The sequence below is a fragment of the Amblyomma mixtum genome, chromosome 10 (assembly GCF_055824585.1).
Source record: "Amblyomma mixtum isolate Tamu chromosome 10, ASM5582458v1, whole genome shotgun sequence".
NCBI lineage: Eukaryota > Metazoa > Arthropoda > Arachnida > Ixodida > Ixodidae > Amblyomma > Amblyomma mixtum.
In genome coordinates, this window is record NC_143021.1 from 116,792,833 (window position 1) to 116,808,510 (window position 15,678).

At 48.6% G+C, this 15,678-nt stretch overlaps 1 protein-coding gene across 1 annotated transcript in view; it reads right to left on the minus strand.

The window, feature by feature from the left end:
• The window catches only part of LOC149326748 (arylsulfatase B-like), a 48,634-nt gene extending 33,415 nt beyond the window's left edge, over nucleotides 1-15,219 (minus strand). The window contains exons 1-6 of the mRNA XM_089564665.1: nucleotides 15,097-15,219; nucleotides 10,981-11,140; nucleotides 7,542-7,654; nucleotides 6,748-6,858; nucleotides 4,116-4,265; nucleotides 2,448-2,574 (exon numbers count right to left, since the gene is read on the minus strand). Coding sequence (XP_089420791.1) covers nucleotides 2,448-2,574; nucleotides 4,116-4,265; nucleotides 6,748-6,858; nucleotides 7,542-7,654; nucleotides 10,981-11,140; nucleotides 15,097-15,195 — 760 coding nt within the window. The 5' untranslated portion in view covers nucleotides 15,196-15,219. The remainder of the gene's footprint in view (nucleotides 1-2,447; nucleotides 2,575-4,115; nucleotides 4,266-6,747; nucleotides 6,859-7,541; nucleotides 7,655-10,980; nucleotides 11,141-15,096) is intronic.
• Between the last annotated feature and the right edge of the window lie 459 nt (nucleotides 15,220-15,678).

Consider the following 15,678-nt stretch of genomic DNA (forward strand, 5'->3'; position numbering starts at 1 on the left):
AAAGAGGCTCGAAAGGGGCTATCAATAAAGTCGTGGTATTCCTGGGTTGTTAAAGAAGTCTGCTTCACCAGTATCCCCCAGCAAGGATTTTTCATGTCTTTGTTAGAGGCTAAGTTATGTGTGTCGAAATTCGAATTGCAGCGTCCTAACACCTTTCTTTCTCCTCACTTTCTTTCCTGCATGCTCAAAGATCGGCGCTCCTCCCCCGGCCTCACCTACGCTGCCCCGTGGCTGGCTGCCAACGCGCACGAGAATCCCCATCACGAAAATTACCCCAGTGGGGCGGAGCTTCCTGACCTACTGGGGCGAGCTGCAGACTGGCAGCGACCATGATAGCTGCGTGACGTCCAAAAGAGCTTATTCAACAGGCATCTCTTAACCGAGATTTGCAGACATGCGACAATGAGGAGAACGAGAGTTTCAAAGTCGCAGGAAAGGGCTCGCCAACTTTCGGGTGCGATTGTGTGTTCTCTGCTGCGTGTAGAAGTGTCTGATTTGGCTTAGATGTGCACTATAGCGCAATGTAATGATTCAGCGAGTTTATGTATTTCTTGCGAAACAGCGCAACCGCACAAGGCCAGAGGACAAGAAAGGACGATACACAGCGCTGATAAACAGCGCTAAACAGCGCTGTGTATCGTCCCTTCTTGTCCTCTGGCCTTGTGCCGTTGCGCTGTTTCACAAGAAATCATGTCAGAGCAACGTGCCCATCAGTTATTGTTGTATAGTTTATGTACCCTTCTCAGAAGGTGTTTCAGGCCATTTTAAGCTGCCGCGAGCAACGGTATCTCACTCTCAGTGTTCCATTATTCAAATTCGTTCAAAGCAACACGAAAGTGAGTGACGGGCGCGCTGGATACGGGCACTTTACACACTGGTCGAGAGAAACGCGTAGTTCGCGCTATGTTGGCTGCTTGGCCGTACCACATGCTCATATGTGCAGCATAACTACCGAGGCGTGGTAAGCTGCAGCCGTGAGACAAATCGGCCAGGAGGCCATTCTGGTTAGCAGCCATAGCCCTAAAGCCTACCGCGACGAGAAAAAAAGGTGAGGGGTGTGGTGTGTGGTGTGTCCAGCATAACACCTTACTTTCAATGTACAGCTGCCAGCAATAAGTTTTCAAAATCAACAGCGCGAAAAACGAAGACGAAAGGGGAGAAAATCCCAGGAAAAGCGCTGCCTAAGCCGAAACAGCTGCAGACGGATTCCGCATTCACGATTCAGTACTCAACCATGACGACTTCATTTCGAGCGGTACGGGATGCAAAAGTGGCTATATGGTTTATCCCAATTGCCCCACTACGTCAGCGTCGCAGGCTCCGGAGTTAAAAAGCGCATTACATTGATGTCAAGACAATGGGGAAACATATCGACATTCGCGTATTTTCGCTCTGAACTGCGTTCTACGAATAAACTACCCAGCTCATGCTGAGGCCAGATTCGAACGTAGCAAAACGGTCGGGCGTGTTTTATTGCCACTTTTCAGCTTCTAAAAGCCCAACTTTATATTTTCCGAAAGCGCACGCGTCGGAGAGTGTTTAGTGGCGCATGCAGTACGCAAAGTCGGGAAAGCTAGACACAAAATTTCAGGGCGGCATTCCCGTAGTCAAGGAAGGACAGAGTACGCCGACAGGAAAAAGTAGTGCGCGAACGCAAGATTGCTTGCGCCCGACACTCGTTATTTTTCTGTCTAACACTGTGGCGGTTTTGGTTATTGGAAACGTTCCTTTTTCTTCGTGCCTGGAAGTTCCGCGTAGAGCTTACGTGGAGCTCCACTTCGCCATACTACTTGCCTGACTTGTAGCAGGCAGGGCGCTGGAACTTGGCGCCTGATATTTTGTGCGTTCTATGTGCAGTCCATCCTACATGATTTATCGTCCTTTCGTACCGTGAAAACAATGAAAAATCTTTTAGTGCTTAACATTCAAAGACTCACTGAAAAACGTGCCTTAGCACAACCGAAAGGTTGTCTCCGTGCATTCGCATGCAATGGAAAGCAGGTGTCGGGAATTTGTATCAGCCAGCAGAGGTGTAAAAAGCGCTTTTTAGCGCTTGATTCCTTGCAACAGCGCATAAGGTAAGGAAATTGAAAGAAAAGACACACACAGCACTAACTTACAACTAAAAGGTTCTCTCAACTTTTTGCGCATTATACCACTTTGCCGCCTCTCGTACATCTTGTCATTTTTATATATACATGTATATGTCATGAATAAATTTAGTTGTAAGTCAGCGCTGTGTGTGTCTTTTCTATCTGTGTCCTTTTCTTTTGCGCTTTGTAAGGAACCAGGGTTCACCAACTAGCGTGCACATCTACCCTTTTTAGCGCTGTTTTTGTGGCGCCCCCTAGGAAGCGCAGGAGGAGTTTCTGCGGGAAATTTAGCAGTGGAAGGGCCAATAGGCCTTGGCTTTACGCAGCGCGGGCGCAGTCGTCCTTCGTGCTCACCAGCGTGCATGCGTCGATCGAGGTCCTTGATGTGCTCGAACTTCCTGATGCTCTCGGCGGGGGCCTCGAGCGGGTGATAGGAGTTGCCCACCTGGACCGCTTGGTGGGACAGGTAGAGCAACAGCGGCTGTACAGGGAAGAAACGGGACACGACAGTATAGGCCTCGCAGGAATCCACTAAGACCGCTGAGCTGATGCTCTCCTTAGACTATGTCAGAGAGACACTGGGGACCCCTCTATCTAGTTTTCGTTCTTAATACAAGGCGATTGTCCGGATCTTTCTGGCTGCTTTCATGTGTCTGTTGATCAGGATATGGAAAGTAGTTTTTGAGGGAACGAAATGGTGCAGTATCCGTCTCACATCTCGGTGGACACCCGAGGGCACACGTAAGGGCACACGGATAAAGGAGGGAGTTATGCAAGAAAGGGAGAAAGAGGTGCTGTAGTGCCTGTTGATTCAGAAAAGTAGATTTGAGATGAACGTTTTTTCCCGCCACCCGATTCAATGTCATGGTGCATATTCCGAATAGGGATTCGTGATCAGCGCCGCAAAGTGAATGCTGGTGTATAGCCTAGCCTTAAGAATCTGCGCCCATAACTGTGTTGTCACGTGACCTCAGTTTGCTAGCGAGAACTGCCGGTGGCAGTGACACCTGCATTTCATATTTCAACCTCGTCTAGCCTTCGAAAGCTGCCTTTGCAGTGAACATGATCAGGAATACGGAAGAAGTGTTTCTAGCTCCCTTGGCTGCTACGACGTGGAGCATGGCTTCGAACATTAAAGAAAAGCGCTTTCACATTTATCCGTGATTAAGAAAGAGAATGACCGAGTGGCTGCAGAACAGGACATGAATGGTGGCTAATCTTAGCGCCGCTGGCTCGGCGATGTCCAGAATTCCTGGTGATGAGTAGTCTGTCGTTATATTGCGGGAATACATCCTTACAGGTCAACTTCAGTTTGTCTCTTCCTGTGTGCTCCTCAACGCTGAGCGTGCTTAAGGTTTAAGGTTAGTGCATTTAACACTGAAACGCGTGCTGCCACGAGGTGATTTGTAGTGCTTAAAGTAAGCCGGGGATTTATAGCACCCGATAAAAAGGCCGGTGCAAACTACCAACTTCCGCGCATACATCTCTCTGTACAGGCCCAAAACAACCATAAGGGCTGAGCGTCACGATGAACTTTTTTTAGTTTTAAAGAATAAATAACGGCTCAGGCTCAATCTGGACTCCGTTTACACACAGGGCGCCATGAGCAGAAATGGCACTAAATAAATCGAGGTATTTAAAGCACAACACTAACACAAATTTGCTTCGGCTGAGCTAGCTGCAAATCGGCACAAAAGGCGAAAAGAGTTATCGGAGAAAAGCCCCAGCGCCGTCAAGCATGCAGCTTTAACCACGAGCATCGTAACGTATGTACTACAGTAGATGACACGGCACCAATTGTTGAGCCGCACATTAACCAGGCAAATATAACGCGAATAAGAAAAAAACATTTGGGAGCCCCTCCGCTCACTCCACGCCTTCCCGCTGGCTTGGACATATTCCTCTTTACAAGTCCGTCCAGTTCATAAGGAACAAATACAGACCGACAGAAGCGGCTCCAATATACGCGATGTGGAGGGTTGCCAACGAGTCCTAATTGCTAGCGATGCGTGTCCCAAGTACCTTTGAGTAGTTATGAGAGCGAATCACATCCACTGCCTCATCGGTGAACAGGGTTGTGGAATACTGGCCGGCCTTGTCACTGACGATGGAGAAATCGCGCCGGAGGTCCAGGCCCCAGGAAGAAAGCGTTTTTCCAAGTAGGGTGTAAGTCTGCGAGAAGACAAATGGCCACGCTCAGCGTAGTTCGGCAAAGCAGGGCGAGTTGTTCAGCATAAACTGTTTGTAGAGGTGGTATAGGAACCCAAAAAATGGTACAGCTTTTGTCAAAAGTTTGGAACCTAGGGGGCTTTCTTTTGAGGCACACTGTGTCGTTCGTAATGGATCTGTAGCGCTCCAAATTTCCTGGACATCAGAAGATTTCTGGTACTGCATCCTGCAATAGGTAGGACTTCCATGAATGCCCCTGGAGTCACAATATAAAGCTTCGAAGTGAACCCCCTGGGCTCTAAACTTTTGACAAAGACTGTACATCTTTTGCACTGTCACATTCTTCCTGCAGGCGAGCACTCGATGAGGAGTGGCAAGTAGAAAATAACGGACTGGACCCCGTGGTGGTCGGGTCGTCGACCTGCAAAAATTTGCCTTTATCGACTTTAAGAACACATGGAATCAGCCGCAGCAGACGGCGCCTGCCTCTATACGTTGCCTATATGCGGCTGTGCGCCAGTGGATGGTGTGCTGAAACCGGGCAGTGAATCGCGAATGCTGCTCAACGAGAGATATACTTCAGCCCATTAATCGTAAATCTGGTGAGAAGGCTAGCACGTAAGAGTAGACAGACTTATCGCGCTGATACCGCCACTCAGGAATCAATGCCAAGGAGGCCAACAGCCACCGCATACAAGGAGCACGGGGAAATGTTTATATATATTTTTTTTTGTGTTCAGTTTTGATAGCTGTTTTTCTTCATATATATGCCATAACGAGCCTTTTATTTGCCTTCCTTGTCTTCTCAATAGTTAAAAATCAAGGCCCTGACAGCCCGCAGGCGCCATTAGGTTACGTTGCGCAGACATTTGCCTACATGATAAGAAAACGCAATGGAAAAACTTCCAAGCAGAACAAAGAACGGGACAGCAGCTTCTATTTAGAGCTCGAAGCATGTTTTCCGCCGTTTTTCTTGCAATTTGTTTATTCATTCAAGATTGCTTGCTCAGGTTCAAGAGTACTTGAACCTGAGGAGGCTCTATCCTGCTCTTCAGGCAGTACGCCAGAACACGGGACTGGCAGGTGACCACCGTGACACTTATTATCATTACTTGTTTTATTTGTTTAAATTGCTTGCATTTCTCATGCTCAAATGTTTCACATGCTTCATTGCTTGCTTTTCACATGTTGTGAATTGTGATGCGTTATCAGGTTGCCATGATTCACCTGGCCTCCAGTAATGGTTTCTCCAACATTGGTGTATCTGAACTTCATCATCATCATCAGCCTGAGTACGCCCACTGCAGGGCAAAGGCCTCTCTATGTCTCTCCAAGTAACCCTGTCCTTCTTTGCCAGTTGCGGCCACCGTATCCCCGCAAATTTCTTAATCTCATCCGCCCACCTAACTTTCTGCCGCTCCCTTCTACGCTTGCCTTCTTTGGAATCCGCTCTGTTACTCCTAAAGGACCATCGGCTATCTTGCCTTCGGATTACATGCCCTCCGAAGTCCATTTATTTCTCTTGATTTCGACCAGGGGAAGAAATAGGCAGGTAGTGTATACCGTGTGATTGGTTATCTTACCAACTGTAGCAGGTTTTATTTAAGTTCAAGAGCGCGCACTGAATGGTAAAGCTATTCATCATCATCATCATCGTCATCAGCCTGCCTACGTCCACTGTAGGGCAAAGGCCTCTCCTATGTCTCTCCTGTCCTTTTTTGCCAGTTGCGGCCTCCGTATCCCTGCGAACTTCTTAATCTCATCCGCCAACCTTACTTTCTGGCGCCCCCTGCTACGCTTGCCTTCTCCTGAAATCCACTCCGTTACCCTTAAGGACCACCGGTTGTCTTGCCTTCGTATTACAAGCCCTGCCCGAACCCCCATTTCTTCCTTTTGATTTCAACTAGGATGTCATTAACGCGCGTTTGTTCCCTCACCCACTCCGCCCTCTTCCGATCTCTTAACGTTACACCCATCATTTTTCTTTCCATAGCTCGCTGTCCTTAACTTAAGCTGAACCCTATTCCCTAAAGCTATTAGTTTGTGCTAATGTGCGGACTAGCCTGGCACTCATTTCACGTTTTAAGTTCGGAATAAAGGAGAGGACGCAGGGGCCAACGCCATCGACAGCCCATTTCCGGGGAGCAGTCGGTCCAAAGCTCTCCCTCCTGGCAGACCAGAGAATACATCAGCTGTAAGAACGAGACAATACTTGCAAGATGTGCAAGCCTCTCTAGAAGGCAATCATCAATCCTGAAATTACGTCCGCGAACATCTGCACCTCACAGTTTTTGTTGAACCAACCGCCCACTGTTCCATTCAAGCAGTTATCCAAGAGGGGCCCCCTTGAAATCAAGCTATCCTCCCCGCCGATGGAAGAAAGTGCTTCGCAACTCCCGAAAACAAATATTGGCTACGTGCTTGCTCTACTGCACTGGTAATAAATTGCTTCGCGTTATAAGTCGAGACAGTCGGCGAGACGTGCCTCGTGTGAACAGTGGTCGTAGTAGCCGCTGTGCGACGTCCAGAACCCGAAGTGGTGGTCGAAGCCTCGCATCAGCGGAGTGTACTCCTTTCTGAAAAAGCCCAGGTGCCACTGCGAGATAAAGAACGAAAATAAATAAATAAATAAATACATAAAAAAACTGGCAGAGACAGAGAAGCGGCAGATAGAAGGACTGAGAGGGAGACGGACGGGAGCGTGGTTGTATAGATACAACCACACAGATACAACTATAAACAGACTTGGCAGCAACACTCCTCTGATCAAATATTCAAAATAACGTGACTCGTGCAGCATGGCTTGTTTATGCTACCAAAAGCGTTTTTTCAACCAAAATCAAAGCATACCAAGAGCTGCACCCGGAAACCATGTTCTGAACAAGAAAGATTCGGCTGTAACAAGAATCAGAAGCCTGTTGTTGAACTTGCATAGCAGCAATATTATCTCAGTGTCGCTATTATTAGTGATTTATTTCAAAAATAAAAACGCAGTAGGCCGCCTTCCCCAAATTTTGCTACCCAAGCCAAGCCTTTAAAACAGCGCAGGTGGAAACACTTAGAGGTGGCGTTATTCCGTTTTTCTTTGCCTAAAATATATATGTTCAATGCGGGTTTCCACATTGCGCCTCGCCGATTTAAAAGAAGCCTGGCTTAGAGAGGCAATCCCCTTTTACGGGAGCCAGTGCATGTCACGGTAAATATTACTTGAGTCTGTAGCGCTCTAACATTGTACGCAGTGAAGAGCCCGGTGATCTCCAGGGAAGTGCTCTCAGTTACCTTGCCGATTGCGTGCGTTGAATAACCCAAGTCTTTGAAGTGCTCGGGCAAAATCTTGTACTTAAGCGGCAGGCCCCACGGCTCCGAATTCTTGATGTCATCGTTCTGCATGCCTGAGAGGAAATAAAAATTCCATCAGCGTTTGCAACAGAAACCGACCGAAGTGTGCTCCAAGGCAAGATCACCGCAGGATGATCCTACCTTTAACAGCACAGGAAAAAGAGGACACGATAACGAGTAAAGCTGGATGACATGGGAGCTAAGCCTTATACTAACATGCAACCGAAAAACCTGGACACCATTTATTTATTAACCATGAACCGCTTCTTGCGCACTTTGTCGGTAGTGTCAGCCGAGCATCGTGCTGAAATCGCGGCGCAGTATTTATGCACGAATTATTTGGCTACCAAAGTTGAATAATGCTCCGAAATTCGCGTCAGAAGCGTGCTCGTAACCAAGTAAAGACTAGCCAAAAAATTGGGCACAGGCACTTAAAGGGAGACTGAAGCACTTTTTCTGAAAATAGGGCTGGCAGCGGCATCCTATAGTTCTTCATGCTGTATACTGGAATATCGCATCCAAATAAGGCAAAAACAAGCGCGAATGCCTTTTTTTGCCGAAATATGCGGCCTGTGCCGCGGGGCACGCCGCGCGGCGCGCCGCCGCCCGTGATTGGTCAAGAGAGGTCGTGACGTCACTTTGAGGACTGGAGAAGCTGCCGATGCGGATCCGGCGCTGCGTTGAGGGCAGATCGCAGCTTTCCGTGTCGTTGTAAAAGCGAATACGGCGAGTATTTTTTTTTTACTGACCACCGAAGAAAAGGATACTACAGTTTGCTCATTCCACGTATCGCCTGAAACCAAAAAAGACACAAGAAAAAATTCTATGCCTAGCACAAGCATACGCCAGCGTCAAAGACGCGATGCAGACCATGCGTAAAAGGTGCCAGCACAACCTCGGCTCGTATTCTCGGAAAGGAAGGGGTGCGAACAATACTCAAGTCAATTACCACCACCGGACGCCTCCTGGCTCGCCCGGAAGAGCGTCATCCTAAAGAAAAGGCCCAAAGCACTGTGTACAAAAAATCCTGTTCTCAATACCCGGCGTTGCAAATTGGGGCAAGAAAGTATTTCAAGGAAACGATGAAGGAGCACAAAGTTGGTGTCCATATTAGCGAAGCGCAGTGGCCAAGCACTGCGAGGCATGTGACCACAAGATAGTGACGCAATCATGGTGCGCTGGAAACCAAGCCAAATAGGCGCACAAATACGCTTCACTCCTGGCGCGTTCAGCAGATGCCAGAAAATATTAATCGCTGCCTCGGAAACGTTCGTCCTTCCTAGATTTGCAGTTTAGGTTCAGTGAAGTAGTTGCCTACTATATGTGTGTTTAAAAGCCAAGCTAGCTGCAACTCGCCTGCTGCCACAACTTGATGAAGAAACCGAGTAAGGTTGCGGTGTTTTTTTGCAAAAACTCGGTTGGCATTCATTTCTCTCATAAATTTGCATCCGAAATCAACGTCGAACGCTTTCATTTTAATTGCTTAGCTAGGATTAAACGAGATGCCGCATATGAAGAGCTTCGATGCTTGCTTGCTTTGCTTTATTGTGCTTTGCTCTGCTTGCCTGCTTGCTTGCTTGCTTGCTTGGACACGTCGAAATGTGTATAAAATCACTAACCGAGCCTTGCTGAGCACGTCTCAGGTGGTCTGGCCGCACCTAAGCTGAGGAGAGCGATACATGCTTAAGCCTCTATAAGGTTTCTTCAGGGGCTAAGTGAGCATGTTTCTACTTTTAAAAGAGGCGCTTCTTCGGAATGGTCGGAATGGTGACACGCCTCTCACGCGAGAAAATCGAAGGAACTGTGTCATGGTTCTGCCGCGCCTTTTCGACACAAATTTCCAGAGGTCACATTAAGGACAAGCTCTGCATGTAGCCGCTCTTACGAAAGTGCTTCGAGCAGAGTAAGCTTGCTTTAGTCGGCTTGAATTCTTCGTCACAGCAGCGAGAGGTTGCGCTGCGAGCTTGTGATCTTGCGGAAAACAGTGGAAGACGACACAGTCGCGGCCGTAGTTGTTCGTGGACACGAACGCAGAGTAGTACCTGTTGAATCTGATTCTCAAGGTTGGCTGACACGCTTTGTACGTCACAACGCACGCAGTACGAGGAACAACGCATGCAGCACGAGAAACAACGCGCGCTGAAAGCGCGCTCGGGTGCGCCGAAGCATCCCCGGCTCCTCAACATGACGTCACGCAGGCCGACATGGACTAGGTTTCCCTCTCCGCTGTTCCCGTCTCCTGCGCTCGCGCGGGGCGCGGGAAATTTAAACGTCGCGTTTTTAATTGGTGATTGCGCCACTGTTTTAGCCAAAATCGAAAAACTAATTGCACAGACGTCATCAGCAATGACACTACTTCAAAACCCTAGAAGGTTAGCTGATTCGAAAACCGCCTCAGTATCCCTTTAAAACGGCGGACGTGTGGGAATGCAAAAGCATTACTGCCTCTGGGCGCACTGACACCCACCCCTACGAGCATATGACACCACCTGGAAGGCTGTAAAACGTACGGTTGCGTCACAATTTTGATAAGAAAATTGGCTTTTGAGAACAGGAAACTGCCTAGTAATTGTCTCACACCTCGGTGAGCACCTCAATGACGCCTTAAAGGTGCACTGAAGAGGAATCTGAACTCGTATTTTTACCCCTGGAACTCGATCTACACGCTCCCAGCGTTCTTGGAAACTTCGACTGATTGCCCTGTGCGGCTGATTTCCCTAATTTTAATTGAATTAACGTCGGGCTCCCGCTTTTTTTTTTAATTCCCCGCGTACGTTGGGAGGAGTCGACCAACCTTCCATCCAATCCCGTGGCGGCTTGCCGCTCTGCCACCAGCGGAGTGATACGTAGTGACCGGCGAAAGCAAAGAGTCCACGCGTATTTTTATTTCCGTGGGCCTAATTCGCAGCTGTGTAGTCTCTGACTAGACCCATTTATTCACGGAAACCTAAAAGAAACAAAATAAAAGCGAAAGAAAAGTCTTCACGCGACTGCCTGAAAACCACTCCATGCGTTGGTCGACTCCTCCCACCGTATGCGGGAAATTAAAAAAAAAAGCGGGAGCTGGACATTAATCCGATTTAATTAGAGAAATCGGCCGCACAGGGTAATCAATCGAAGTTTCCAAGAATGCTGGGAACGTGTAGATTGAGTTCTCGCGGCAAAAAGACCCTCTTCAGTGCACCTTTAAGGAAAGAGATAAAAGTATGGGGAGGCATATAATTGAAAGTGCATATGTCGTTGGTTCGAATCCCTATCGAAAGCTAGTCTCCAACGTCGCCGTAGTGGATGACTTGAAGCACCCGGTCTGGGTAGTGACCAGTACGAGCGGTGTCAGGGCGTAGCCACCGAAGGGCGCACACACAGAGCAGCATCGCACCTGTGTGTATGGGGTAGAGGCCGGTGAGGAGGGCGCTTCGGGAGGCCGTGCTGGCGGACTGCGCATAGTGGTGGGCCAGCGCCAGCCCGTCAGCGGCCAGGGCGTCCAGGTTGGGCGTCGACACCTGCCTCGATCCGTGGTGGCCCACGTCTGCCCAACCCTGCGCCCACCACACACTTAGGCCCGAGGGAAAGCGTTCCGGGAGGAAACAATGCAACTTTTACTGCACATCATCATCATCATCAGCCTGGCTACGCCCACTGCAGGACAAGGCCTCTCCCATGTCTCTCCAATTAACCCTGTCCCTCGCCAGTTGCGGCCACCGTAACCCCGCAAATTTCTTAATCTCATCCGCCTACCTAACTTTCTGCCGCCCCCTGCTACGCTTACCTTCTCTTGGAATCCACTCCGTTACCCTTGAGGACCAGCGGTTATCTTGCCTTCGCATTACATGCCCTGCCCAAGCCCATTTCTTCCTCTTCATTTCGACTAGGATGTCATTAACCCGCGTTAGTTCCCTCACCCACTCCGCCCGCTTCCGTTCTCTTAACGTTACACCGATCATTTTCTTTCCATAGCTCGCTGAGATGTCCGTAACTTGAGCTGAACTCTCTTTGTTAGCTTCCACGTATGTGCCCCATAGGTGCGTACCGGTAAGATACAGCTGTTGTATACTTTTCTCTTGATGGATATTGTCAAACTGGCGTTCATGATGTCAGACGCCATATGCGCTCCACCCCATTCTTATTCTTCTAATACAGCATTCATTATTACAGCGCAAAGACGGCACAGAACAAGAAGGGGACACAACAGCGCTGACTGTCAAGTAAGTTTTATTCGAGACCAGTAGGGTCTCGTCATTTCCGTCATTTCCGTCTCATGATCCGGATCAGCTGTCACTACCTGCCTTAAATAGACAGATTCTCTTCCACACTTCCAGCACATCGCCACCAATTGTGAACTGCTGTTCTCTTGCTAGACTGTTGACACATTGCACAGCTGGCTTCATTATTCAGAAGAAACACCGCGTGCAATGCAGGGAAGACGGACATCTAACAGATATCAGAGCAGCTTACGGAGAGCGTATGGTAAGAGCCGCACTTCTTGAGCCTCTGCCATAGTGATGATTTAATTCCTGAGCGCACACTACAAAACAATTTCCGTCCTTTTCTTACTGTTATAAGAGCATTCGTATAACTGACAGTGTGAAAAATGTTTCTGCATTCTTGCGGTTTTATTTATGTAAATATTTTTACACAACATCAATGCAATGTTTAGGGAAATCTCCTAAGGTCAAGCCAATTTGTAATAAGCGAGTAATGCTCCTTAGCGTCCACTCGACCCGGCATCTCCCCCTCTCCAAGCAGTCGCTGTACCAACTGTGCTAATCGGGACGGCTAGCATACAGGGTCTGTTCTGAAAGTAGTAGGACTGATTTTTTCCTGAGTGAACGGGAGGACGAGAGGCGGTCTGCGCGTGCAGGATCGTTGAAGGGGGATATTGGGAACGCTGCGAAAAATTGGCAGTCGGCTCCCGGCGGTTGAAGAGAGTAGGTCGCTTGTACTGTGAACCCCTGTCGAAACGTCTCGTCACGTAGAATCATAAAGCGTTTACTGGATCAGTGATACGCGATGAAATGTGTAAACCTTGGTAAAACGGGCAAAGAGACTCACGACATGATTAAAAAGGGCCTACGGTGACGCTGCCATGGGTAGATCAGGTGTTTTTTGAGTGTAACAAGCGATGCCGAGAATGTTAGGAAAAAGTGGAAGACATCGACCGCTCCGGACGCCCTTCGACCAGCAAGACCAAAGAAAATCTTCAGCGAGTGAAACATTTCCTGAACAGTGATCATAGGATGAGTACCAGAAGGATTGCTGATGACATGAGCGTTCCTCAAACCCAAGTTTTTCAGATCGTGACAGAAAACTTAGCCATGAGGAAAGTTTTCGCGAAGTTGGTGGCGGCAGTGTTGTCAGAGGAGCAAAAGGCCAACCGGAAAGCGATCTGCCAGGATCTTCTTCATCATGTGAATGAGGACCCCGATTTTTTGCCCAGCATAAGGCGGCAAAGCTGCCTCGGGCCCCCTACAGCCCCGACTTGACCCTCCCAGACTTTTTTATATTCCCGAGAATAAAATGGACGCTCAAGGGGAAGCATCACGGATCGGTAGAGGCGGTTCAACAGGCCATGACGAGGGAGCTAAACAGCATTCCGGTCCAGGCGTTCCTGGAGGCGTAAGAAAACTGGAAAACTCATTGGCAGCAGCGTGTAGGTGCGGAAGGGTGCTACTTTGAAAAATTCTAATCGTTTGTACTATTGCCTTAAATAAATGTTATTAAAAAAAATGAGTCCTACTACTTTCAGAACAGACCCTGTATGGTAAGGCCAGTGCGAACTGATCAACGACTCGAAGTGGTGAGTGTGACGGTCGAACATTTTAGGGGAATCACTCAAGGTGGAGTTGATGTATATATATGTCTGTGTGCGTCTTCTAAGACATGTCAAGGATATTACATTAACATCCATAATATGGAGTCGAACCCGTGGTGGCGCGAACAGATCAGCTTCAAAGGCCGCAGTGCGAGATCACAAGAGCACGCTAGAGAGAGAGGCTATCACCTCAGCCGAAAGCGCCTCCGTCTTCATCAACTCCCATATGCGGCACGAACTAATGTCGTCGCTTGACGTGCCGACGGCCCCGCAAAGCAAAACGATGAGCCACTCAGGCTAAACACACGCTTTCGCAAGTCTACAAAGTATAATTGCCATTTTTTTTTGTTGCTGAAATCATGTATTTTTCTTTGCGGAGGACAGAGTTAGTAAAGTTGCAGTTCTAGCTTTTTGCCTCCTCCTCCCTCATTCTTGTCTTGTCTCAGTCACTCGTCGCAGGTATCATCCCGGATGACTAGAAGGTGGGGAACGTTCCTGTATACAAATTAGGTAACAAGGATTCAGCGCTCAACTATCGCCCCATTTCGCCAATTAGCATCCCTCCGCCAACTAGCGCTCGTGTTGTTCGTGTTGTCTTCTTGTGTCCTGTCCTACTCTGCGCTATATTATCTCGCTATGATCATGCACCAACAAGCCCAAAAAGCTGCGCTTTTTAGCACCCCTTCTAAGCTCAAGGAACACGTAATATACTCTCAAGTCATGCAGCATCTTGATTCCATAGATTTTTTCTCTCCATCCCAACATGAATTTCGAAATTGTCATTCATGTGAGACGCAGCTTGCTACATTCCTTCATGATCATCATTCTAATCTCGACGCTAATATACCAACTGATGCCCTCTTCTTAGACTTCGCCAGAGCATTCGATAAAGTTCCTCATAAACACCTAATGTTAAAGCTTTCCCGGCTTCCTGCCATTTCCTCCTCTCGTTGAAATTAAGAGGAAGAAGTGGATTTGGGAGGGCATGCAATGCGAAGACAAGACAACCGATGTTTTCTTAATGTAACGCAGTGGATTCGAATATAAGGCAAGCGTAGCAGGAGTGGCAGAAAGTTAGGCGGTCGGATGCGATTAAGAAGTTTGAGGGGATGCGGTGGTCGCAGCTTGCAAAGGACAGCATTAATTGGAGAGGCATGGGAGAGGCCTTTGGCCTGCAGTGGGTGTAGACGGGCTGATGATTATGATGATTATATAACGAGTGTCCCTTCTGAGAGAAAGGAAAGAAAGTGGCTATATTGCCGGCAGCCGGCAGATTAACCCGAGAAACAGAATGCTGGCAGTGCCAATCGGCTCTATGGCTTAGTCGATTGACACATCTTTTGAAGGCACAAAATACCGCACTTCCAAGTCCCCCTTTAGAAGGTTTTCTTTTTTTCCTTTCGTTTTTATAACTGGAGAAATAAACAGGACAAGTCAATATTTGTTCCCCTGGGAATCAGTCGCCTTTAGGTGGCATTCCGAGATTCTTTTGGTTACATCTGACTCCCGGCAAAACAGCTGGGAAAAGAGAATGCCGCAGTGTCGTTTCATTGCCTGTGTGTCGCGATGCTACCAGAGTAAGCGAGTGGGTCAAACTGCCGGTAAGTTTCACTGCGGGCTATTTGGCCGGCAGAAGACGCAGCAGTCTCGCCCAAAAGGAAAGCACGCGCTAAGGACACTCACCAGGTCATCGGCGACAATGATGACGACGTGTGGTCTCTGCGATGCCCGGACTGCCACGCCCAGCGCCGCCATCGTGACTACATCCAGGAGGAACTGCATCGCACTGGGTCGAAGACGAAGCAGTGTGAATCCCTGCACTGAGCCAACCAACGCTCGAGTATCGGTGCTTGGCACCGCACTGTGAAAGAGAATCTTATGCATCCTTTTCGGACGGAGCTGCCGCGGTGGCTCAGTGGTTATGGCGCTCGGCTGCTGACCCGAAAGACGCGGGTTCGGTCCCGGCCGCGGCGGCCGAATTTCGATGGAGGCGAAATTCTAGAGGCCCGTGTGCTGCGCGATGTCAATGCACGGTAAAGAACCGCAGGTGGTCGAAATTTCCGGAGCTCTTCACTACGCATCCCTCATAGCCTGAGTCGCTTTGAGACGTGAAACAACCATAGATCAAAACAAAATAAACCTTTTTGGACGGTGCATTGCTGCAACGCACAAGAGAGAGTCGGACAAGAAGTGATTATGATGCGGCAAAGCGGTAATTTGTCACCTTACTCTGGAAGAACCTCAGGAGGAATATATGCATGCCGG